Source organism: Thalassophryne amazonica, chromosome 14 (assembly GCF_902500255.1).
Source record: "Thalassophryne amazonica chromosome 14, fThaAma1.1, whole genome shotgun sequence".
Taxonomy (NCBI): domain Eukaryota; kingdom Metazoa; phylum Chordata; class Actinopteri; order Batrachoidiformes; family Batrachoididae; genus Thalassophryne; species Thalassophryne amazonica.
In genome coordinates, this window is record NC_047116.1 from 85,073,247 (window position 1) to 85,097,734 (window position 24,488).

The window sequence follows — 24,488 nt, forward strand, 5'->3', positions numbered from 1 at the left end:
GCTGTTGTGTGTGTGCACAGCTAGTAAACTTCACTCTGAAACATTTAGCATTTTCACCAAACGTATAAAATGTGAATCCAATGGGGGGGGGCTGCATGTTGTTTAAACTACGCCCTTTAACAATTACGGGAACTGCACAGTCTAATATTGCGATTACAAATGCTATGAGAATAACTGTGCAGCCCGAGTGCGTGTGCGACAGTTACCCTCTCTTCACCCGCCTCTGAACTCTGCGCCTCTTGCAGCTCTTTAAGGTCCCAACTCTGCAGCTTTCGGCCGGACTCGTACTCCCAAAGTTTCATGGTCCCATCCTGACAAACACACATCCATTTAAATACAACCCCTGGCAAAAATTATGGAATCACCGGCCTCGGAGGATGTTCATTCAGTTGTTTAATTTTGTAGGAAAAAAGCAGATCACAGACATGACACAAAACTAAAGTCATTTCAAATGGAAACTTTCTGGCTTTAAGAAACACTATAAGAAATCAAGAAAAAAAGATTGTGGCAGTCAGTAACGGTTACTTTTTTAGACCAAGCAGAGGAAAAAAATATGGAATCACTCAATTCTGAGGAAAAAATTATGGAATCACCCTGTAAATTTTCATCCCCAAAACTAACACCTGCATCACATCAGATCTGCTCGTTAGTCTGCATCTACGAGGGCTGTCCGTAAAGTATAGGTCCTTTTTATTTTTTTCAAAAACTATATGGATTTCATTCATATGTTTTTACGTCAGACATGCTTGAACCCTCATGCGCATGCGTGAGTTTTTCCATGCCTGTCGGTGACGTCATTCGCCTGTGAGCACTCCTTGTGGGAGGAGTCGTCCAGCCCCTCGTCGGAATTCCTTTGTCTGAGAAGTTGCTGAGAGACTGGCGCTTTGTTTGATCAAAATTTTTTCTAAAACCTGTGAGACACATCGAAGTGGACATGGTTCGAAAAATTAAGCTGGTTTTCAGTGAAAATTTTAACAGCTGATGAGAGATTTTGAGGTGATTCTGTCGCTTTAAGGACTTTTCACGGTGCGAGACGTCGCGCTGCACTCTCAGGCGGCGTCATCAGCCTGTTTCAAGCTTAAAACCTCCACATTTCAGGCTCTATTGATCCAGGACGTCGTGAGAGAACAGAGACGTTTCAGAAGAAGTCGGTTTCAGCATTTGATCCGGATATTCCACTGTTAAAGGAGATTTTTTTAATGAAAGACGTGCGGACGGGTCCGCGCGTCGGGACGCAGCCGACGCGGCGGCACAGGAAAAACACCTCCGTGTTGATAACCATTTGTTAAAATCCAGTTGCTTTTGATGGCTTTCAGTGGAGTGAGTATATGAGAAATTGTTTATCAGCTGGAGATGTTCCAACTTGTCCTCAAGGCTTCCAACAGAGGTGTTTTTCCTGTGATGGAGCGTCGCGGCGGCTGCGAGCCGACGCTGCAATCCGCCCGCACGTCTTTCATTAAAAAATCTCCTTTAACAGTGGAATAGCCGGATAAAATGCTGAAGCCGACTTCTTCTGAAACTTCTCTGTTCTCTCACGACGTCCTGGATCAACAGAGCCTGAAATGTGGAGGTTTTAAGCTTGAAACAGGCTGATGACGCTGCCTGAGAGCGCTGAGCGACGTCTCGCACCGGGAAAAGTCCTTAAGCGACAGAATCACCCTCAAAATCTCTCATCAGCTGTTAAAATTTTCACTGAGACCAGCTTAATTTTCGAACCATGTCCACTTCGATGTGTCTCACAGGTTTAGAAAAAATTTTGATCAAACAAAGCGCCAGTCTCTCAGCAACTTCTCAGACAAAGGAATTCCGACGAGGGGCTGGACTCCTCCTCCCACCAAGGAGTGCTCACAGGCGAATGACGTCACCGACAGGCGTGGAAAAACTCACGCATGCGCACGAGGGTTCATGCATGTCTGACGTAAAAACATATGAATGAAATCCATATAGTTTTTGAAAAAAATAAAAAGGACCTATACTTTAAGGACAGCCCTCGTAAAAAGGAGTGAACACACCTTGGAGAGCTGTTGCACCAAGTGGACTGACATGAATCATGGCTCCAACACGAGAGATGTCAATTGAAACAAAGGAGAGGATTATCAAACTCTTAAAAGAGAGTAAATCATCACGCAATGTTGCAAAAGATGTTGGTTGTTCACAGTCAGCTGTGTCTAAACTCTGGACCAAATACAAACAACATGGGAAGGTTGTTAAAGGCAAACATACTGGTAGACCAAGGAAGACATCAAAGCATTAAGACAGAAAACTTAAAGCAATATGTCTCAAAAATCGAAAAATGTACAACAAAACAAATGAGGAACGAATGGGAGGAAACTGGAGTCAACATCTGTGACCGAACTGTAAGAAACCGCCTAAAGGAAATGGGATTTACATACAGAAAAGCTAAACGAAAGGCATCATTAACACCTAAACAGAAAAAAACAGGTTACAATGGGCTAAGGAAAAGCAATTGTGGACTGTGGATGACTGGATGAAAGTCATATTCAGTGATGAATCTCAAATCTGCATTGGGCAAGGTGATGATGCTGGAACTTTTGTTTGGTGCCTTTCCAATGAGATTTATAAAGATGACTGCCTGAAGAGAACATGTAAATTTCCACAGTCATTGATGATATGGGGCTGCATGTCAGGTAAAGGCACTGGGGAGATGGCTGTCATTACATCATCAATAAATGCACAAGTTTATGTTGATATTTTGGACAATTGAAAGGATGTTTGGGGATGATGAAATCATTTTTCAAGATGAGAATGCATCTTGCCATACAGCAAAAACTGCAAAAACATTCCTTGCAAAAAGACACATAGGGTCAATGTCATGGCATAGGGTCAATGTCAATGAGCAGATATGATTTGATGCAGGTGTTAATTTGGGGGATGAAAATTTACAGGGTGATTCCATAATTTTTTCCTCAGAATTGAGTGATTCCATATTTTTTTCCTCTGTTTGGTCTAAAAAAGTACCGTTACTGACTGCCACAATCTTTTTTTCTTGATTTCTTATAGTGTTTCTTAAAGGCCAGAAAGTTGCTATTTTGAAATGACTTTAGTTTTGTGGCATGTCTGTGATCTGCTTTTTTTTCTACAAAATTAAACAACTGAATGAACATCCTCAGAGGCCGGTGATTCCATAATTTTTTGCCAGGGGTTGTAGTGCACACTGACAGTAAGCACCAACAATCACAGCTGAGCGGACAGAGCAGGCTGAACTCTACCCAGAGGGTTAAACGTTCAAATCCTGGATACTCCCATTTGTGTGTTTTAAATGCTGAGCACCATCTTGAGTATGACGTTAAATCTACTGCGAGCCTGGATTTACTTGAAGCCATCAGTTCTGAATACCACTGCCAGTCACAAAAATAGTTTGTCTCACAGAGGTTAGAGAGCGTTTTGACCACCGTCACCTCTTTACCCATTTATGGGTTGGTCAGGGTTAAGCGACTAAGCGCTGCAAAGATGGCAACACTCACAACTGCACTATTTGTCTTAAAAGAAAAGCCTCTGTGTGACATCACAGAGGGTTTGTCCAGCATTATAACAGTCTACGGGGCGGCACTGGTTCTTGTCCTCACCATGTCGAGCAGGAAGAACACCACACATGCAGACTGTTATAACCCAACGTAACTGCATTTGCTGTGACATTTACTCACAGCATTAAATGGTAAATAGACTGCATTTATATAGCACTTTCCATCAATATCAGAAGCTCATAGTGCTTTACAGTAATACCTCGCATTCACCCACTCACCCACACACTGAATGTCGGGTGCTGCATTAATCAAATGCATCATGACCATTGTAAACATTCCTGGACAAAAAACATAGGTCCATCTCAAAGCATGGAACTCTGATCACTTCTGAAACACTCCGTTACGGGGTCACCTTGTAAGTTACATTTTGTGATAAAGTATCAGAAAGGGGGTAAAATAAGTATTAACACTTCACCATATTTCTTAGTAAATGCATTTCTGAAAGTGCTCGTGAACATTAAATTTTCACTGGGTGTCTTTAACACCCAAGTAATCCACATACACAAAGAAATCAAACCATGGATGCCTAAATTATATGTAATAATGTGAAATAACAGGGAAAGATTGAACACCTGAAGAAAGGGAGGTGCAAAAAAGTATGAAAAGCTAAGACACCAGATGAAATCTGTCAGTAATTAGAAAGCAGTCCTGCTCCTTGTCAGTGCAAATTAATATCAGTTAGTTCAGTTCCAACTGATGGCCTATAAAAAGGTGTCTCATTACCAAGGTGTACCAAGAAACATCCTCATGATGGGTAAAGGCAAAGAGCTCTCTCAAGATCTTTGTAACCTTATTGTTGCAAAGCATTCTAATGCCACTGGCTACAGAAAGATTTCTAAACTTCTGCCAATCACCTGACTTGAATCCAATAGAAAAATCTATGAAAGAACTAAAGATCCCCGTTCACAGAAGAGGTCCACGGAATCTTTAAGATTTGAAAGACTGTTTTGGGGGAAGAATGGGCCAAAAATCACACCTGAGTAATACATGCTACTAATTTCTCCATAGAGGAGCATCTTGAAGCTGTCATTTTCAACAAAGCCTTTATACAAAGTATTAAATTTCAGTGAGCGTGTTCTATACTTTTCCCTGTCTCATTCCATTTTATTACACATAACAATTTCAGTACTCATTTGTTTTGGTTCTTTGTATGTGTGGATTACTTGGATTGTTACCAACATCTGGTGAAAATTCATGTCAATAGCACCTTTAGAAATATTTTTACTGAGAAAAATAGGGACGTGTTCAATACTCATTTTACTCGCTTACTTATTTTATACACTTTCTCAACTGAGGTGGGAATCCATAAACTAGTTTACTTCTGTTCAAATAAATGAACACGGAAGGTATTGTCATAAAGAGACCAAATAGGCGAAATTCAGATCTCCACACACAGGTCATGTTCCATGTTGTCTTAATGTGCATATGAAAATCACATACCCCGATCCAGAAAATAACCACTGTGGATGTCCTGGTGGAACCAGCAGAGCACTGACAAACCTGACACCAACAGAAACAAACATGGTGTGGAACTTAAACTTTTGCACAGTACTCTATGCGGACCTCACAGTATAAAAGTACTGGGGCAACTGTCTGCATCAGCCTAATTTTATTCAGTTTCTGCCCAATGGGAATAAAGTCTGCATTAGCAACGCGTAGTCCCAGTTTCCACTTTAAATTTAGATAAAGTTTGTATGAACGGTACAAGGAACTATGGATATTTATTCTGATGAATGTCAGGGAAAACTATGATCACTGTGAGGAGTGCACGGAGCCAAATCCCGCATTACCAGTACATGGAATGATGTTTGTTCATCCATTCAGGCCGATTTACGACACAGAGATAAAAGCAGCATCAGTCAGAGGAATGGGGTGGATACATTCAAGAGCTCCTGTGTGTTTGATCACTCACTGCTGATGTCCCAGGCAGAAGGTCTGAATGTTATATGGAGACCTGAGGAAGCTGACTCGAATCTTCTCATCACGTCGGCTGTGATGACATACTTATCATCTGGTGTCAAGGCCTGAAAGAGTGCAGAGAGGCTCCAACATTTAGCCACAAACTCAGATATCAAACACATTTTCATGAAATTCAGGATTTCAAAAAAATGATGACTATTTTAAACAACGGATTCTGAGACACATCTTTTAAAAAAGGTGCAGAAGGAGTCCTATAGAAAGCCCTGAGGTCCACTGGTGCCGGTGCTTACCCTGGATTCCAGAGCTAGCAGCTGCGGATAAGACAGAACACCAGCCTGATGAAGGTTAGTTACTCAGCCATGGCTGTACCCGTTTACAGTTGGATGGACTGAGACAAAGTAGTGTCTTGTTCAAGGACACATCACTGTCACCCACAGAGATGCCTGTGTCTCTTCCCCACTTCTAATCTTGCACAGGTCTCATTTCTACCGCACATCTCAGTGCAAACAAAGTCCTGCACTGCTCTCACATACTTAATCTGTCACTCACAAGTTCGTCATAGAACTCCACAAGGCTTCTCTCTGCAAACAATCAAAAAAAGTCTCTACATCCACAAATACACATGGAACTCCTGCCTGATCTCCCCATAAGTTTCATCAATTCTCTCCAAGTAAACATCACACCTCTAATTTTCTTTCAGCAACAGAAGCAGCCAGAGGAAGCAAGTGTCCACTGTTTCATTTGCTGTTGAGTCAGAATGCAGAAAGACAACTTGATGCCCACGGGACCTTTGAACATTTGACCCAAAGTGCAATGGGTTTGTAGACCTCATCTTATACGACCTCTGTGTTAGTTTCGCAGGTATAGTCCGCTCGTGTTTTCCCTTTAGTGATGTGTAATGAGAGTTGGGGGGCCAGTCAAAGGGAACCTGAGAGGTCGAAACATTACACTGAGAATGACGCATGCATGCCCTGGAGGCAAGAGTGCTGTCAAAAAGACAAGATATGGAGCTGCAGGTAGTCGGACAACACAGTCAGGGTGGATTGACGATAAGTGACAGAGGTGAGACTGTGGTTGGGGCCATATGCAGAGGAGGGATGCTGAGGATGGAGCCACCGGGCAGGAGGCCAAAATGTGGAAGGTAAAGGATGCATTGAGGGAGGACGTGGACGTAGTTGGTGTGACAGAGGACGATGCAGAGTACAAGAGGGTGAAGTAGAAACAGACAAACAAAAGCAACTGAAGGAACAGCAGATGATCATTTATCTCCTGATGGGGGGTGTTTGTCTCACCACAGCCAGCAGCATGGACAGGTGGCCCGCTTCAGCTCACCCTCCTTCTGAGGCTCCACCAACGAGAAGGAGTAGACATCTCCTGATTTGTCAGCCATCAGCACTCATCCTCCACCTGCTGAATGCCATGGAGGTGCACCTCCTCACCACTCCCCTAGAAGAAAACACACATTTCAACATTTACCTCCATCAACCGGTGGACTACAGCACCTCTCTGTCTGTCTGGTGAATAACATCTTCAATAAATAGTCCCACATAGAGCCCTCCAAATTTACAAGTGGGTACAGAATATTTGGACAGTGACACAGTTCTGTAATTTTGCTCTAAACACTAACATTTATTTTAGGCATTTTAACTTCTTTTTTTTAATATTCAAATTTTAATGTCTGAATATTCTTAAGAATTAAAAAGATACTCTTTGAAAGTCTGAATTTACATGATCAATTGCAGAAAATGGTCTTAAAATGGCAATAATAGTCTTTATTGAAATTGTTTCTGGGACATTTCTTTGTTTCTGCGATTAGAAGCGAAACGTCCTCGCGTCAAGCAACCCAGTCCGGTCAAAGATTCAAGCTTCTCTACTATTTCTGGGACAACGTATCATCCGGCAAAAACAGATTTTGTGACGCACCTACTCCCATAAATAATCCACTCGCATGCAGCTTCAGTTCCTCACTAGAATACCCCGCACTCTTGAGACCATCAAATTACCAATGTGCCAGGATGCCGAGCACATGGCTCGTAATGGGACTGACAGGTGGCAATCTGATGGGTTTAATTCATGTTACACACAAATCACACCCACGATTAATTAAGAGACTAGACCCATTTGCACACTACACCTTATTTTACATTATGTAGACAGCAGAGCAAAGTTGGAAATGCGTTTGAAATGATGTGTTAGACTGCATGTCAAGATAAGCCCAATGCTACACACGTCTCTGTTGTATTTATATAAATAAATAGACATGATTTTCACTGCAGACAGCAAACATGGCTGACTATTACCTAAGCAGGTCTTAGTGACTTAGGAGTACTTAGAACCAGAGGTGGGAAGAAGTCACTTTCAAGTCATTCTCAAGTCATCATTTGCAAGTCCCAAGTCAAGTCTCAAGTCAGCTTGCAAACAACTGGTGATCATTATGACTTGAGACTTGACTTGGGACTTGCTGATTGATGACTTGAGAGTGACTTGATGGTGACTTCGTTCCACCTCTGATTAGAACTACCAGTAACTTCTCAAAGACTTCAAAAGCTATTTTTATGTTAAAAAGATGTACGTGCGCAGTCTGCTACTGGGCTACTGAGATGTTTAACCCTAGGAATGACCTGGTTGATGCACCAAAATGCAATTTGACGATTTTACCATCAATGTCTTGTTCAATATGTCCACAGACATCTTCTTGGTGTTAAAAGTTAATCATTTATTCAAATAATAAGGGCATAAAATCCAAAAAGCAACAAAATGGCATGCCTTTGCGGTATTGTGGTCAAAACCTTTTGCCCTTCTGGGGTCAACACCTAATACACGTACACTTCCCTGCGTTATATACCGACAGAATGCCGGAGCAAATGCATAGTGACACCCACTGTGCAAAAAGCCATTACACATTTGTTGTAGCAACTTATTGTCCACTACAGAAGGATTGTGAAATATTCAATATGAAAATCTTACACATTCTAAAGTTAGAAATTACATGCCCACAAGCTTTAGACGTTTTCACCAAATCAGCCAATTAGGACTTTCTGGCTCTCTACAATTAAAAAAAATAAAAATAATGGCAGCTGCCAGTGCTTGACCTCAAGGTCAAGGACATCCATTTTTCAAACTCTACCAAGGCCCTGATTACACCTTTCCTCTAAGTTTGGTGACCCTTGGCCTCTCCGTTCATGAACAATTGCTCAAATAAGCCAATGCTGAAGCCGCCGATACCTGCCCGCCCGTCCAGTTGACGACAACATGACGACAATACCCTTCAGGCCTGTAATAGACTGGGGGAGTACCAAAGGCTGTTCTGAGTCACTGGTGTGGCTTTTAGTTGTACCTCATGCTGACACACTTCCATGAAGGTTCACAGTGAAAGAGAACCAGTCTCTAGAGTCATCAGTCAGTGCCACCTGCTTTCCAGATGGAGACACAGCGAAGGCAAGGATTTTGTCAGATCCCGTTTCCTCTCTGCTTCCGCCATCACTAATCAAACAGAGGAAATGCTGCTGTTAATTACAACTCTTCATCCAGGTGACTCAATGCCAAGAAAACTACTTTACAGTCCATTAACAGTAATTGATCAAAAGTAGGCTCCATCTGCTCATCACTAAAAATGCAACATTAAGATGATAATCAAATGGCCTCGAGCAAACAGCCTGTTTTTACCCGTTATCAGTTTTCACTTCTTGTGGCTTCTTCTCAGCTGTGCTGCAGTCGAACACAATGGCTCTCTGAAATAAAATGATAAAAAGCTGATATATATTCATTCGGTTTGACCTCCTTTGTGTTATCAGGTTTTCATCAGCTGGCTTTGGAAAAGGCGAGGCATATACCCTCAAAAATACATAGACTGACTAGACAAGCAGCAGTTGTTGCCAAACCTACTCTTTGGACATGTAAGGAACTGACAAGCGAGCTATTTCAACCTACCTGTAACTTCAAAACTAACAGATAAGGGCCACACATGAATCTGGATGGAGGGTCATGGCCCAAAAGTACGTAAATGATGACATGATGTGATTTATATCTAAAATAAAATTTCAGACCAACAATACATGATTTAACCTGCTGAACAGTAATTTACAGAATATTTGTCAATTGCCTGTGTCCGTGTACCCCACGTTGGATAGCCTCATGGCCAAGCAGCTATACCCATCAAAAAGGTACAAAACAACGCTAACAGTCCATGGCCTATGTGGCCATGGCCATCATAGTGTGGCAGCTATAGCCAGGTGGGTTGTTACTGAAGGGATTACAAAGGGGTCAACAATTAAAAATGCTTCAATCATATGGAAAAGTACACGGCTGCAAATGTTGACCCTTGTGTAATCCTTCATTAACCAATGGCCATCATACATTTGTGCAAGCCATGTACCAGGGGTACTAATTACGTCAAAACTGGCTTTGGCTCATGGAATACCAACAAGTCTGAACTGCTTCTAATACATCAGCAATCAAACATCAAATAAAGCAGCTTTTTATCTTCATCTGATGCAGCCAAGTTCAACAGATGCAAAAAAGACTCAGTTATCGTGGTTAAACTGGAGGCTGGGCTTATAAATTATTAGTGTCACAGCAATAACCCCCCACAAAGAAAGTGATGTGCAAAGCTGTTAGACAGCTGAGACATATGAACGAACGCATGTACACACACGCGGCCACTGTGTCACAAACGTTTCACTCGAAGCATCGAGTAATGAACCAATTCTCTCGAATGAGGCTTCACGGCCACTGAGACTGTACCAGGAGACAGGCCTATCAAACAAATACATTTAAAAAAAATAAGCCTGTAAAATGATACAGGGTGTCCTCACCTAACCTATCCTCTCTACTGTGGACAGCTATGAGTTTCTTGTCGCATGTAGAAACGAACCACTCGCCACAAAGGCAACAGCAGCCATGATTGTTTTGAATACACCACGTGATCCTCTTGCCCTACGTGAGGCACGATCTGCAAAGTGAAGCCTTCGACCGCCATGTTGCTACTCCCTTAAATTGTGTTCAACCACGTGTGTGCATTCTGAGAGACATAAGGGGAACAGTGAATTTATAGACTTACACACATATATTACAGGATTTTCATATATTTTTTACAAACTGGTTTTAGCTATTAAAAATATGTTTACTAATGGGGGAAAAAATAAAGGTGAATTTTAAGATGTTTTGTTCAGGTTCTGATGAGGGTGAGGGTTACATTTCTTGTCAAGAACTGTTACTGTTCGTGGCTGTAAACACAAGCCTCTCTTTGTACTGTAACGTTTGTTACATTAGATTGGTAAGAATGAGCCATCAGAGTATCCTCCCTGATCTGAAATAATAAAACAAGTTTAATCTTGAACATCAGTTCATAGTTTTCTGCTTAAAATATATTAAAGTCATTCCAATAAGTCTCTCTTATTGGGGAATATCTTACTGGCCAACCTGAAAAGGAGACAATGGAGGACATTGAGATGTCATCCAGCAAATGTGGGGAAGAAAGAAAGGCTGTGATCCCAGACCTACAGAGGCCAGGATGAGTAGTGGTCAGGGTGAAAGATGTGCTTGAGTGTGATGACACAGTGGAGGGGAAGAAGTGGATAAATGAGTTTTTTGGGACAGCAACTAATCAAAAGACTTTAATGGAGTTGGACGAGGAGTGGACTTTCAGAGCCAACAGGAGGCAATAGCACAACTTGAAGGATGCCAACAGCTGTAAAGTGCCAAAGAAGAAAAAGAGAAAGAAGACTGCCCTGGGTGCTCCCCGCCTCCTACGCTCAAAGGAGGCAGGCACCATAGAGTTCACTCACTCACCATCAACCAGTTACACCAACTAAAAGTCGCTAGGGAGCTGGAGTCTATCCCAGCAGTCGCAGGGCTTAAGGTGGGCTACACCCCGGACAGGATGCACATCTGTCACAGGGCCACATGCAGACAACCTGAATACAGACACCCGCACGCACATGTACGGACAATTTAAAGTTTCCAATCCACCTAACCTGCATGTCTTTGGAAGGAAGCTGGAGCACCTGGAGGGAACCCACGCAAAAACAGGGAGAACACGCAAACTCCACATAGAAAGACCACAGGTGGGAATCGAACCCATGGTCTTCTCGCTGTGAGGCAACAGCGCTAACCACTATTCTGCCCACACCATAGAGCCTGGTAGTGACGTCACATGCAGGAAGTGGGGACATTAAGTTGTATTTTATATATATATATATATGTAACGGAGGCCAGCAGGTGTAGCTGTGCAGATGTAGTTAGTAAACCTCACTCCCAACAGCTCAAAAGGATTCTTTGGTCACAAGGCCAGAGCCCTGGGTTTTAGCCTTCTGGTTAGAGAGTCCAACTCCCATGCCGGAGCTCATGAGTTTGCGTCCCGAGGGGAGCGAATGGGCGGAGTCATAACAACACAACGCAGAGTGCAGCCGCTACAATGGTGCCGTGACCCGGATGGGAGTGAGTTTAGGGGGGTGAGTGTAACGGAGGCCAGCAGGTGTCACTGTGCAGATGTAGTTAGTAAACCTCAATCCCAACAGCTCAAAAGGATTCTCTGGTCACAAGGCCAGAGTCCTGGGTTTTAGCCTTCTGGTTAGAGAGTCCGACTCCCATGCCGGAGTTAGTAAGTTCGATTCCCAAGGGGAGCGAATGGGCGGAATCATAACAACACAACGCAGAGTGCAGCCGCTACACACACACACACACACATATATATATATTATATATTGCTGTTCTTCTTTAATTTTGCGTGTCAATTAAAAAAACTACAGAAGCCTATTGCATTCACTTGATTAATTTATTTTTTGGTTTGTTTTCTGAGTACTTTATTTTTTTAGTTTGTTTTTCCGAGTAATTAATTTTTAGGGTTTTTTTGTTTGTTTTTTACTTTTTTCTGTTTTTTGTTTGTTGTTTGTTTGTTTTTTTACTATTTCTTGAGTCACCACGTAGCCAGCCTGAATGCATTTCAAATGCATCATCCTGTATCAATGGATACATACCGTATCTGTCTAGCAGATCTGAATGGGATTTCCTTCTGAACAGCCGCAAAGTTCTCAGGTGCCTCGTAGAGTCGACAACTAATGATAATATCATCTATCTTAAAGACAGGACAATATCCCAGTGTCTTAAACCCAGATCAAAGTAGAACTTGATTAAACTGAACAATGTCATTTTTGTTACCAAATCGAGCTCACAATGAATGAATGCGTCTTCAAATGCTCTCTAAACTCAGAAACAAATTGGTCCGAAAAACAGAAGAAATTTTTTTTTCAAAAAATCAGGAAAAAAACTCTGAAAAACCAACCATAAAAATAAATTACTCGAAAAACAGAAATATTTATTCCAAAAAACAGACAAAAAATAAATTACTCAGAAAAACAGAAGTAATTATTCCGAAAAACAGACAAAAATAAATTACCTGGAGAAACACAAATACTTTCCGAAAACAAACCAAAAAAATAATTTATCAAGTGAATGCAATACGCTTCCGTAAACACTTAACACGAGCTAAAAACGATTTATGAAAAGAATTAATAATAAATATGCGTAAAATGAGCACAGTAGCAAAGAAGGAGGAGGGAACCAACGTGTGAACCATTCAGAAGCGCTCAGTGCAAAGAGCTCTCAGCCAATGAACTGGAGGAATTCGCTGCTGAAGACCCATAATGTACACAAAAGACGACTGTGGTTTATTTATTTATTTGTTTTGTTTTTTTTTTTTTAGGTAGTTTGGAACTCCGTGACCTATGTAAGTGGTAACCAAAAATAGCGTTAAATATTAATTTAGAGCAATAACAATTTTTTTGCAACACTGTATGAAAAAATTCCTCTTGTTATGGTTCGATTCTGATGTTCGCTGTTAAAGAACTGTGAAGTTCCAGACAAAAAGGTTGACAGCGCCGTGTCGGAGGACGGGGGCGTGAACTGTTACATAAAGGCTATGTGAGCCTCAGACGCTGCTGTCACACGGATTTAGAACAAGGTAAGAACAAATATTAGCGACATGCACTGCTTTTAGCTAGCTAACTGCGACTTTGCTTTTTTGACACAATGCTTCGTTAATATGACACACGTTTCGTCGTGATGGTTCTGTATTTTGTGATTGATTGCTTGATTGATTGGTTTTAGGACGATGGCTGTTTCCCTGCTCCGACTGGGACGACTCGGCTGTGTGCAGGTAATTTTAATCTTGATTTATGTGCATTATCAAAGCAGGTGTTCGTTTTGTCTCGTTTTAATGAAGCAGATAGCGGTCAGCTCAGCAGCATCACGGTCAGGTGATGTCTTTGACTGGATCTCAGCTCAAAGGTGAAGGATTTTCATTAACAGCCTGTTTTACTGAAACAGGCCTGATGGTTGAAGCTCACTGAACTGTGAACTAGTTTGACTCATTTGTTTGAGTGCAGCTGTCACATGGAATTTAGTTTGTTGCTATTAGTATTGTTGGGTGCTGATCCGCCAGTCAACTGTGAACCGCTAAATATCAGTGAGCACGCAAAGGCTGTGAAACAGCTGAGGGTGGGGAAATCTCCAGGAATCTGTGGTATTACAGCTGAACTCCTTGAGGCGGGTGCACATGCTAGTCTCCTGGTATTGAAAACAATCTATGGGCAGCACGGTGGCTTAGTGGTTTGCACGGTTTCCTCATACCAAGATGGTCCTGGGATCGCTTCCCACTTTCTGTGTGGAGTTTGCATGTTCTTCCTGTGTCTGTGGGGCATGGGTGCAATTTGGTGGGGGATAGGGGGACATGTCCCCCCCCTTTTCAACATGGGGGGACAGAATATGGTATGCCCCCCCCTTCTGATATATATGTCTGTACTTGAAACATGCTATGCCAGTCTTATGTGCAAACCATGTCAGTCTTGTGCGCAAAACCATGTTAGAATAGTATCTTTGTTTCTGCAAGTTTGTATTTTCAGCAGCATTGACTTGTTTACAACACCTGTTTCTTGTTTGTTACATTTGGAATTTTCTGGGACTGCATTTGCCCAGATTTGAAACCAAAAATAGTTGCCTCTAGGGAGTACTGTCTACACATAAGTATCAATGGACCATATGCTAATTTACTAAATTCTGAAAGTTAGAAAAGGAAATCAGAAAAGCTATCTGGGACCTCAGAAAGCCCATCTGCAATTATTGTTGATCTCCAAAATCAGTCTATGCAAGCAAATTATGTTCAGTATGAGTGTTGTCATTAGTGCCACTTCGAAAATTAAATTCATGATAAGTAATTTGTCCTAAACTTATGATCTGTTGTTTTTTCAAACTTATGCAAAAACAAATCTTGAGAAAAACATACAGTATGCGATAGTTAATAATTATTAAGAGCCTGTTCTTTCATATTTATGAATACATTTTACCACATTTCAGTTTTTTTTTTTTTTTTTTTTTTAGATACGAACAGGTACACAAAGGGGTTGTGCTTTCACCTGTGTCTGTTGGTTTGTTTGGCATCAGGGGTACCTACAAAAAACAACCTTAAGAACCCAGGTTCATCCAAGGGTGGAGCATTTGGAGAAAAAAAAATCTTTTTTTTTTTTCTTTTTTTACAGTAGTTTCACAGTAATGTGACATCTTCTTGGCATTTCCATCAATATATCAAAATAGTGCAGTGGAATAATTTTTAAAGAATTATTCAGAACTTAAGTTGTGCTTGTCAAGAGAAATTCCTGTCCTTCCTGTCCGTCCGTACTGCAAAACCTTCTGCGTCCTAAAACTCAAGAACCACAAAACTCTTAAAATGGAAATGTTTGTACATTAATACTGGGAGGTCAGATATCTGCCTGCCAAATAGTTATGCATTTCTGACATTTATAAATGCTATATTTTGTGTTTCAAGTAGGAAATGTACAGAAGCCCTTCAATGTTCACATCGCCCGCTAGATGGTGACAAAAGCTGATGAAATTTGTGGCACAGTCGACCATTTATTTGAGAAATTAACTTTTGTGAAAAAGTTGGCCTGACAGCCAAAAATCATTTTACAGTTTTGTCCCTGCCGTTATGGGCAATTTACTTGTACATTGTGTTGAACATTATTGTCTACTATAAACATGTTGTTTAAATGAGAAAAAAATCAGATGGCGACAGGTTCACAGGTGAACAGGTTGAAATGAATTAATGTGTTTGATGATACACACTACTTTAGAGTGACATATAATAACACCTGGGATTTTGTTGGCTGATCCAACAATCCCATGTTCCTTGTGGTTGCCACACAGTATGGCTGTAAAGAAATGTTAAAAAAAAAAAAAAAAGATGGAAAATGTGACTGTGTCGGTGTACTGCCTGGTACATAACATGATTATATCTGTCTGTAATAAACTGATTGTTAAAAACCTGATTAAATCAATTTAAGAAATTAGTAAACCACCTAAAATAAAGCATCCAGGTTTCAATAGTAATACTAAATGCACATTATTACATATAGATGTGAGAATTATGGTGTTACTTCACAAACGCTAGTTTTTAATCATCACTCTGTTATAAAAACATACTGTATTCGACAATTCAAGTACCGTTTTGGTGAATATGCTACTGTTAGCAGTTAGCATACAAATACAATGTGTGGGTTATGTTTAGCTTTTAAGGAAAGTAGAAAAGTACTCCAGTGCTCGAGTACTTGCCCACAGTTTGTGAGACCTCCTCCACTACAAGAGTCAAGCACAAGACACTGGTGACAAAAGAGCCTTTCATTGGGACCACCAGAGCTTGCTGTGATCTGCTAAAAATGGTGGTGCAGTGTTGCGATTATTATTTATTTATTTTTTTAAATCCCTCTTCTTTAACAGTAATTGCAAGCATTTGAGTTGCTTTTAGTTTAAACTATATCATACTTGGGGATGAATTTGTGTGCTTTCTGGAGTCAAAATGATCACCAATGATCTGCCATGTTTGCTCCACAACTAGGTCATAGTGATGTTGTAGGAGCTCTCAGCCAATTAGTACGTGATATTCAGATTTAGATATCCATTGGATATGGTCATGGATGTAGGTGGAGGTTGGACGATTGAGACTTGGCCATGGACTTGAAATGCACTAATGCTAACATTAGCATGTTGACTAAAATGCTAGTGTTTGGATGTTAGTAGCATATATATTAGCAGTAGCATATGCATCTTGGGGCTAATTTTGCTCATGCTAAATATTAGCTTGTTGACAACCTTGCATGGCAATACTTTCACATTGATAAATATTGTTGACTCACTGATTGATTTTGGTACAAAACAGTCTTCCACAGTTGTGGAACTCTTTCTTTTTAATGTGCTAAACATCTGTCTTCTACCTTTCCTGAGTAAAAACAGTCACCATAAACATATTTTAACACTTTCATTAGGAGGAACAATAGGTTTTTTCTAATAAACTGTTACAATAGTTAGGCCATATTGGACTGATATGATGTGACATATTTCTGTGTGGAATGTGATTTTAAACAGAACATTATGTTGGCGTTGATTTATGGGCAATAATAATTCTTGGAGAAATTCTATTGTACCTGCAAGTAGTAAATGTCCATCAGGTGGCGGTATTGTTCCATTTTCTAGAACCTTAAGCACAGCCTGCTGTGGGACACAACAAACCTGTTGCCTATACTAGTAGATGTGTATTCCCCCAAAGCAGGTCCAGGCATGTCACAAAATCATTTGATCATTTTTAACGTGAGATGGGAGAAAGGGATCGTGATTAAGTCCCATCAGCTTTTCCCTTGTTTCCCTTGGGGTCGCCACAGTAGATCCGAGGAGGGCCTGTATGTTAATTTGGCACATTTTTTATGCCGCGCGTCTTTTGTGACGTAACTCCGCATTAGATGGTGAATGGGCAAGGATGGCTTTGAAACGGAAACCTTCTGCTCTGTAAACAGTCACACTTGACTGCTTGCTTACCACCCCTGTCTGAGAGAAAGGGATTATGCAATAAACAATATTATTTCAGTGTAGTTTCATTATTATTGTTTTGTTTTTTTCTGTAGATTCCTCATATGGGTAGAGTTTTAATTCAGCCATCCACACATGATCGTTTTGTTGTCAGTATGACTTTATTCTTCATTAATCACCACTGCTTTGTGGAAAACAAACTGCATCAGGACCGACTCTGATGTTGAAGCGAGCGGACCTCTGATGATGGGGAACATGATGACGGGTCCTGGTTGGTGCTGATGAGCTGTTTCACCTTTTCTCTTTTGTCAGAGCACCATCACACTGATCCTGGCCACAGACATGGCACGGCACGGTGAGATATTGGACTCTTTCAAACAAAAAGTGGACCACTTTGACTACAACGATGAGGAGCACGCTACATGTGTAAACATTTATTGACTGTTGAAATGTATTCAGGCTTTTTGTTGTGTTGTATCACAGCATTCACCACAGTAGACACCATATCACATTTTAGTTTGTTACACAGCAAAAATTTGAAGTGGTCTGCTCTGTCACCCACACCCACCAGGTCACTCAGACTAACACAACGTGATGACATTAATGGGAATATTCTCTGTCAGTCTTGTGGCAGGAGTTAAAGATCAGCCATTTTTAAAATTGTATGGCACACACAATTTTGGCACTTTTAATTGTGAAGTCCAGTTTGTAACATTAACTCAACAACTGTGTCTGAAGATACACCCACAAAATGACCTCAACAATCTACACTCAAAATGTCACAAACGTCAAACTGAACCGATGCTGTTTTGAACCATAAAAAGTGTCCTCTGCATTCACCATGAACTCTGACCTTGTGTGTAGTTGAAGATGGTGCTCATAAAGTGCTGTGACATCTCTAATGAGGTTCGACCCATGGAGGTGGCTGAACCCTGGGTGGACTGTCTGCTAGAGGAGTACTTCATGCAGGTCAGTCCAACAACACCACGCTTGAAGTGCACCAAAGCAGCTGCATTCTCCTTTTGGAATTTTAACCCCACAGGCTGACCAACAGTCAGAGCAACAACACTGGAAATCCTCCAAAATCTGCTTTTTATCTTCTGCAGATCGTAAGCATGACTTCAAGAAAAACATGCTTGGGTCAGAGTGACATTTCTGCATGTTGACATTTTAGTTCGTCAGCAAAGCCACGAAAATGATAACTGTGCAGAAGACATGATTTGATGGAAGATTAATCACACCAAATGAAGCACAACGCAAAAGTACAAATAGAGTTTTTAAAATTTCTATTAGACACATGGTAAATGCTAATTATTTATGGTTTTGATCATTAAATTATGTTATGACAGCATTTGCAGGTGTTAATGTGTTCTTTTATGCAGGTGATTTTAATTGGTTTTATTAAATTACTTTCTGAATCATTGTTTATAACTTTAAAAAATGTATGTTTAACAAATGGTGGTAGGTTTTCTCCTAATATTTTCTTCGTCCTGCTCCTTTTCATTCATTGATGTTTGGAAATCTGGTTTGTTTGCTGTATAAAATGTACTTTGAGGAATAAATGTAATTGGTAACTACCAACATGACCTGGAGTGCCGACCGTGATCCTGCGATTAACAAGGCGTCACAGCTTGATTGGCTTGTCTGAATTTATGTTAATGTCACTGTGCATGCCAAAAAATACCATCATGGCCCAAAACAGGAGACTGACTGTTCCTCAGTTGTATCTGTCAGAACCCAAAATTTATGCAGCTTTTGCATAAATTTTATGCAGAAATTTGCAGAGCTGAGTCATACTGACTCCATTAATCCTGTGCTCACTGCTAATTGCAGGTAATTACACAGTTCTTGAGTGTTTAAAAATCACTGACCGTCTGTGCTTCACCCATTCACTCACCTGGACAAAGCGCCATTAAGGATCAGTCGTCTTTTCTCCTGTTTTGCTGTGCAGAGTGACAGGGAAAAGGCTGAAGCTTCCAGTGGCTCCATTCATGGATAGAGAAAAGGTCACCAAAGCCACCGCTCAGATCGGCTTCATCAAGTTTGTCCTCATCCCCATGTTCGAGACTGTTTGAAGGTGAGCGTGCACAATCGTTCAGGATGAAAGTCAGATTAGCAGACATAATATGGCCGAATCTGTGATCACAGGATGAATCTATGGTGGAAATGAAACATTAATAAATCATTAATCCACAGAAGGGCCAAAATCAAACATACAGACTCAAATATACGTACACTCTCTTAAATCTTATAAGTGGTGCTGAAAGTTCAGCGTCTTTGAGATGAGGTCCATGAACTCGCCATTAGTGATCGTGATTTACTACAACTGCTAGTTTCTCTTTACCAGTATAAAAAGGATGTTTGACTCAGCACTCAGTGCACTGACCAATAACTCAGAGCGATAAGAGTCCAAGGAACTCAATGAAGAGCTAAGAAGGAGAACTGGGGCCTGTACTACGAAGCGGGGTTAATTTACTCAGATGTAACCCAGGGTCAACCTCTTAAACCGGGGTTGACAAAACCTGGTTTTCTCAAGTGGTGTTAATCGGTACTACGACGCTGAATAAGATGTTGATTTGTTGAACCTGTGTTAACCTAATTGGAGTTTGTGCGCGTTCACATAAAAGGGGCAGGTTGCAGCACACGTCACCATTTTTCAATGATAGCGCGGTCACCTTACTTTACCGGAGAAGCATGCATGATTATTATGCAGAGCTACGAGGAATTTAAATTAATGTTAAGGGGGAAATCGAACACATCGTCTGCCAATAAAGCAAGACAGGCTTGTTGGCAACGTATTGCTGATCGGGTAAATGCGTACGTACAATTTAATTGTTCCCCAAATCTGTTACAGATGATTAACCTGTGGAATGTCTAATATGTGTAAAAAAATGACCTTCTGTCATTAATTACGCCCAGATGCAACACGATTCAGAAGTGGGCATAGGCCTACTAATAAATGTTAGGTTAATTTAATGTTTCCTAAATAGGCTACCTTGACTGTATGATTGCTATTCCTAATCCTGTCAGTATTTCAGATGCAGTTGCAGTGCCAAACGTACCTGGCAGCAGGTGAAGATGAAATATAAAAACATCCTTCAGAACGGTAGGTTTATATTCATAGCTTGATAAGCCCCACTTCGCCTAATTAATGGACATGCATTAGACCTATTTTGATATTAGTAATTACCCGCGATTGCATAAAACCCTTCTTTGATTTGCATTGCGGATAAATGGCCAGGGAAAACGACAAATGCATCCAACAGTTTAGATAGAGCAAGTACTACCTTGCGAATCATACGACATACAGTATTCTTGCTCAGATGTTCAGCATCACCGATGGAATACTAAATTGTCCACTGGGAAAATAGACACAAAGCACATTATCTGCTTGATCGTCGGGGCATTGCTACACTGTAAAAAAAATGACTTTTTTACAGGAAAAAGCTGGCAGCTGTGGTTACCATGGAATTCCTGTAAAACATACAGCAGCATAGTAGATAACATTACAGACATAATATGTATATGGATTTACAGTGAATGAACCACGGCTGACTCACATTAAAAGAACTGTTAAATCTACAAACAAGAGCTCTCTTTTTTGTACATTTAACTGCTGTATTTTTTTTACAGGAATTCCCTGGTAACCACAGCTGCCAGTGTTTTCCTGTAAAAACAAGTCTTTTTTTACAGTGTAGGATGGGTGATGTTACAGACTTCTGGCCCGATCAGCTGACAAAGATAACGAATTCCCTCGGCTGAGAATCTATATCTTTCATAGAGAATATTGTCCGGGTATGTCCGCGGATTCTGGCGGTCTTTAAAAACCCTCGCCCTGCGAAGAGAGCCACTCACAATTTGTGCCCCAATATCAACGGATCATCCAGGTAGGCCGGCATTGTCTTCAGAGTGATTGAAGGTGGATGGACGGTACTTATAAAGGGAGTGGTTAAGCGAAAACCTCAAGCTAACCGAGAACATAACCTGCTCGGAGCAGGTTTGGCACACAGCATAAATTGCCATGGCAGCATACCTCGATCAAAACCTATCCACCTTTCGTAGTACGGGTTAACCGGGAAGTTACTCCACACGTCAACTTACTCCCGAAGTTACCCTGATAAGCCAGTAACCCCGCTTCGTAGTACAGGCCCCTGTAGATTTAGTTAAGTTGGGAAGGATTTGGAGGCATTTCAAAACAGCTGCATATTCCAAGATCATCACTTCAAACAATTGTACACAATTACGAGTTTATGGAATTGTCACTGATTTGCTGTCTTCCTTTTTCGTCACTTTCTGTAAAGTAATAAATTTGATCAATTTTTCTTCAGGTTTTGATTTGGAATAGAATGCGCAGTGTTCCCAAATCATTTGCATATATGGAAATAAAAGCTATTGTAAGGATTTTTGAGCTATACTCACTTTTTTGAACACAGCTGTACACTCACACACTGCCTTCTATAGCGCGCACGCCGAGGCTTTTCCAAAGCTTGGAATAAGTCAAGTTAGAATTTATTTTTTAAGTGGATTTACTGTCATTTTATGATTGAATGATTGTGTGCAACATTTTCATTTACCGGTAAGACACCTACACTTTTTTTAAACTTTTGAAAAATAGTTTTTGTGTCAATCAGCTGATCAGTTTAATGCCATAAAAGCTGATGTGCTCGTTGGTCCTCCAGCTGTTCCCACAGATAGAGGAGGCGATGGTTCAGCCCCTCAGAGAGTCCAGAGATCGGTATGAAGAGCTCAAGCAGATTGACGACGCCATGAACGAGGTCAGACCAGTAAGATAGCGTGTGGTGATGTGCACGTGCTGACTGTGATTAAGGCTTCATGTGTCCCCTCAGGCACAGAAGAAGAAAAGTGAGAACTTGACTATGGGTGGGAAGAAGTAAGACGTCTGAAAACAGGTTGGTGCTAAATAACACACAAAGGTTTCAAAACAGCAAATCAGAACAAAGAAACATTCAAAGCTCAAACGTGCTTTGACAGAAGGAGCATTTTCTCCACTGCCACCAAGATGATGTTTTCCTGAATATGATGTTCTTTGTGTTTCAGCACCAGAGTGAAGGAGACAAAGCGTGGAATTGTTTGGGTGCGTTTAGCGTCTGGAAACCATCACGTTGTGCACTGAGTGGCGCAGAAATCCAGTGGGTTTTGTGGTGGATCTCTGGCATGGATCTGACACTTGTTACAATCTACTGAGGGACAGGAGGACAAGGATCCAGTTTTTCTTTTTCTTCCTTCTTTCAGGGAATGACAACATTTGTACAGCACAGACTACTTCACTGAACAATATTTAGATACATATCTTTATGGTTTTTTATGTGAGCCACATTTTTTTACTGAATGTACAGATTTTAGTGACCTTTGTTCTTTCCTACAAAAAAATAATAAATGGAATTACTTTTAATTATAAAATGCGGTCTAGATGTTTGTGTTTAAATGTTACATTTTTTTTCCCTCAAGTCCTCATCTTTCAGGTGCACCTTCATTTTATTCAAAAATAAAACGCCAAATGCTGCACATAATGTGCCAGTCAACTCTGACTTCATACTGTGGTTCCCATGGAAACAAAACTATTGAACAAACAGAAGAATGCAGCATAAAAGTGAGTGAGACAGAAAGGTGGAACAAAGGCAGCAGACACAAAAAGCACACATGCTACAGTGCACTGCAATGCTTCATTTATTAAAATCAACTGTACATTTGAGCCAAAAACAACATAAAAAATAAACCTCTGTAAACCAAAGTGGTCCTTTCAAGTAGACTGAGTTCCAGCTCCCGATGTTTCCATCTTTGTCTTTTTGCAGCTCTGAGCTCCGTTTGTTTCCTGCAGAGAGCTGTGCTTTGTTTTTTCCTCTTCTGCTGCTGCTGTCATCTCTGCTGCTTCTTCTGCATGTACGACGCCACATTGTCAAAGTTTGCTTTGTACAGATGCTCAAAGTGGCTGACGGCCTGAACAGAGCCTGGAACCAGAACATGACAAAATGAGGATCAGTGACAACAATGACATCTAGTGGTGAATGTTTATCAATAGTCACCATATAGGAGAGGTGGGGTCACAGATAGGTCACAAAAGCTTGCATGAACTATTTCCTGTGCAAAAAGTGCACATGGTGACAAATTTGGTGGGGCAAAAAACTGAAGCAACAACAAACACGAATACGGTACATCCAGAAACTATTCATAACACTTCACTTTTTGCACATTTTGCTATACAGCCTTATTCCAAATTGGATGAAATTCATTTTTTTCCTCTCAGAATTCTACACACAATACCCCATAATGACAATATGAAAAAGTTTGAGAAATCCCGTGTACATACAATAGTGTTCAGAATAATAGTAGTGCTATGTGACTAAAAAGATTAATCCAGGTTTTGAGTATATTTCTTATTGTTACATGGGAAACAAGGTACCAGTAGATTCAGTAGATTCTCACAAATCCAACAAGACCAAGCATTCATGATATGCACACTCTTAAGGCTATGAAATTGGGCTATTAGTAAAAAAGAAGTAGAAAAGGGGGTGTTCACAATAGTAGCATCTGCTGTTGACGCTACAAGCTCAAAACTATTATGTTCAAACTGCTTTTAGCAATCCTGTGAATCACTAAACTAGTATTTAGTTGTATAACCACAGTTTTTCATGATTTCTTCACATCTGCGAGCAGTGTTGCCACAGTTACTTTAAGGTAATCTGATTACTGATTACTCCTTGAAAAAGTAACTTAGTTACTTTACTGATTACTCAATTGTAAAAGCAAATAAGTTAGATTACTAGTTACTTTCCGCAGCTGCCGACAACAACCCTCTGCCACCTCAACATGACAATGATACCTGTTTTGCCAAAACTCACTTTCTAGTCACCCTTTCTTGACTTCAGTGAAAATAAATACTTTTTAAAAAGTAAAATAATCTTTCTTGACCTCATATTTAACTGTTGACAGCACTGTAACAGTAAAACATGCATTTTCTAACCTACATTGTTTATAAATGTAACTTAAATTCTAACATTTTTTAACATTTAATTTCTCTATAAACATTTTACTTGTCAAAATTATTATTTTAAGTAGTATTAATAGTTGTAGTAAAAAAAAAAAAAACGGCTTCAAAACTGGACCTTTAATCTAGAGGTGTTGTGGGGGAGGGGGGGCACATCCCTGCCC

The 24,488-nt window shown here is 40.6% G+C and overlaps 2 protein-coding genes and 1 long non-coding RNA gene across 3 annotated transcripts in view; 2 read left to right on the forward strand and 1 right to left on the reverse strand.

The window, feature by feature from the left end:
* The window catches only part of wdr4 (WD repeat domain 4), a 56,909-nt gene that overhangs the window by 11,738 nt on the left and 20,683 nt on the right, over window positions 1-24,488 (reverse strand). The window contains 15 exon segments of the mRNA XM_034186074.1: window positions 207-311; window positions 4,982-5,045; window positions 5,458-5,530; window positions 5,533-5,569; window positions 6,758-6,786; window positions 6,789-6,862; window positions 6,864-6,911; window positions 8,803-8,854; window positions 8,857-8,948; window positions 9,132-9,192; window positions 10,280-10,400; window positions 10,879-10,886; window positions 18,172-18,437; window positions 23,090-23,187; window positions 23,190-23,287. Coding sequence (XP_034041965.1) covers window positions 207-311; window positions 4,982-5,045; window positions 5,458-5,530; window positions 5,533-5,569; window positions 6,758-6,786; window positions 6,789-6,862; window positions 6,864-6,911; window positions 8,803-8,854; window positions 8,857-8,948; window positions 9,132-9,192; window positions 10,280-10,400; window positions 10,879-10,886; window positions 18,172-18,437; window positions 23,090-23,187; window positions 23,190-23,287 — 1,226 coding nt within the window.
* On the forward strand, window positions 17,577-19,390 carry LOC117524500 (high affinity cGMP-specific 3',5'-cyclic phosphodiesterase 9A-like). Its single transcript, XM_034186301.1, has 3 exons — window positions 17,577-17,744; window positions 18,183-18,287; window positions 19,270-19,390. The coding sequence occupies exons 1-3, from the start codon at window positions 17,661-17,663 to the stop codon at window positions 19,315-19,317; spliced, it is 237 nt and encodes a 78-aa protein (XP_034042192.1). The 5' UTR covers window positions 17,577-17,660; the 3' UTR covers window positions 19,318-19,390.
* LOC117524502 lies at window positions 20,404-22,699 on the forward strand. Its single transcript, XR_004564783.1, has 4 exons — window positions 20,404-20,424; window positions 21,998-22,093; window positions 22,166-22,228; window positions 22,377-22,699. It is a non-coding gene; the product is annotated as an uncharacterized LOC117524502 (long non-coding RNA).

What these genes read in the sequence shown, in the direction of transcription:
- LOC117524500 (XM_034186301.1), top strand. Translation starts at nt 17,661, where the DNA reads ATGGCACGGCACGGTGAGATATTGGACTCTTTCAAACAAAAAGTGGAC. An exon ending in ATGAGGAGCACGCTACATGT is followed by an intron (nt 17,745 to 18,182) that starts GTAAACATTTAT and finishes CCTTGTGTGTAG; the next exon opens with TTGAAGATGGTGCTCATAAA. An exon ending in TAGAGGAGTACTTCATGCAG is followed by an intron (nt 18,288 to 19,269) that starts GTCAGTCCAACA and finishes TTTGCTGTGCAG; the next exon opens with AGTGACAGGGAAAAGGCTGA.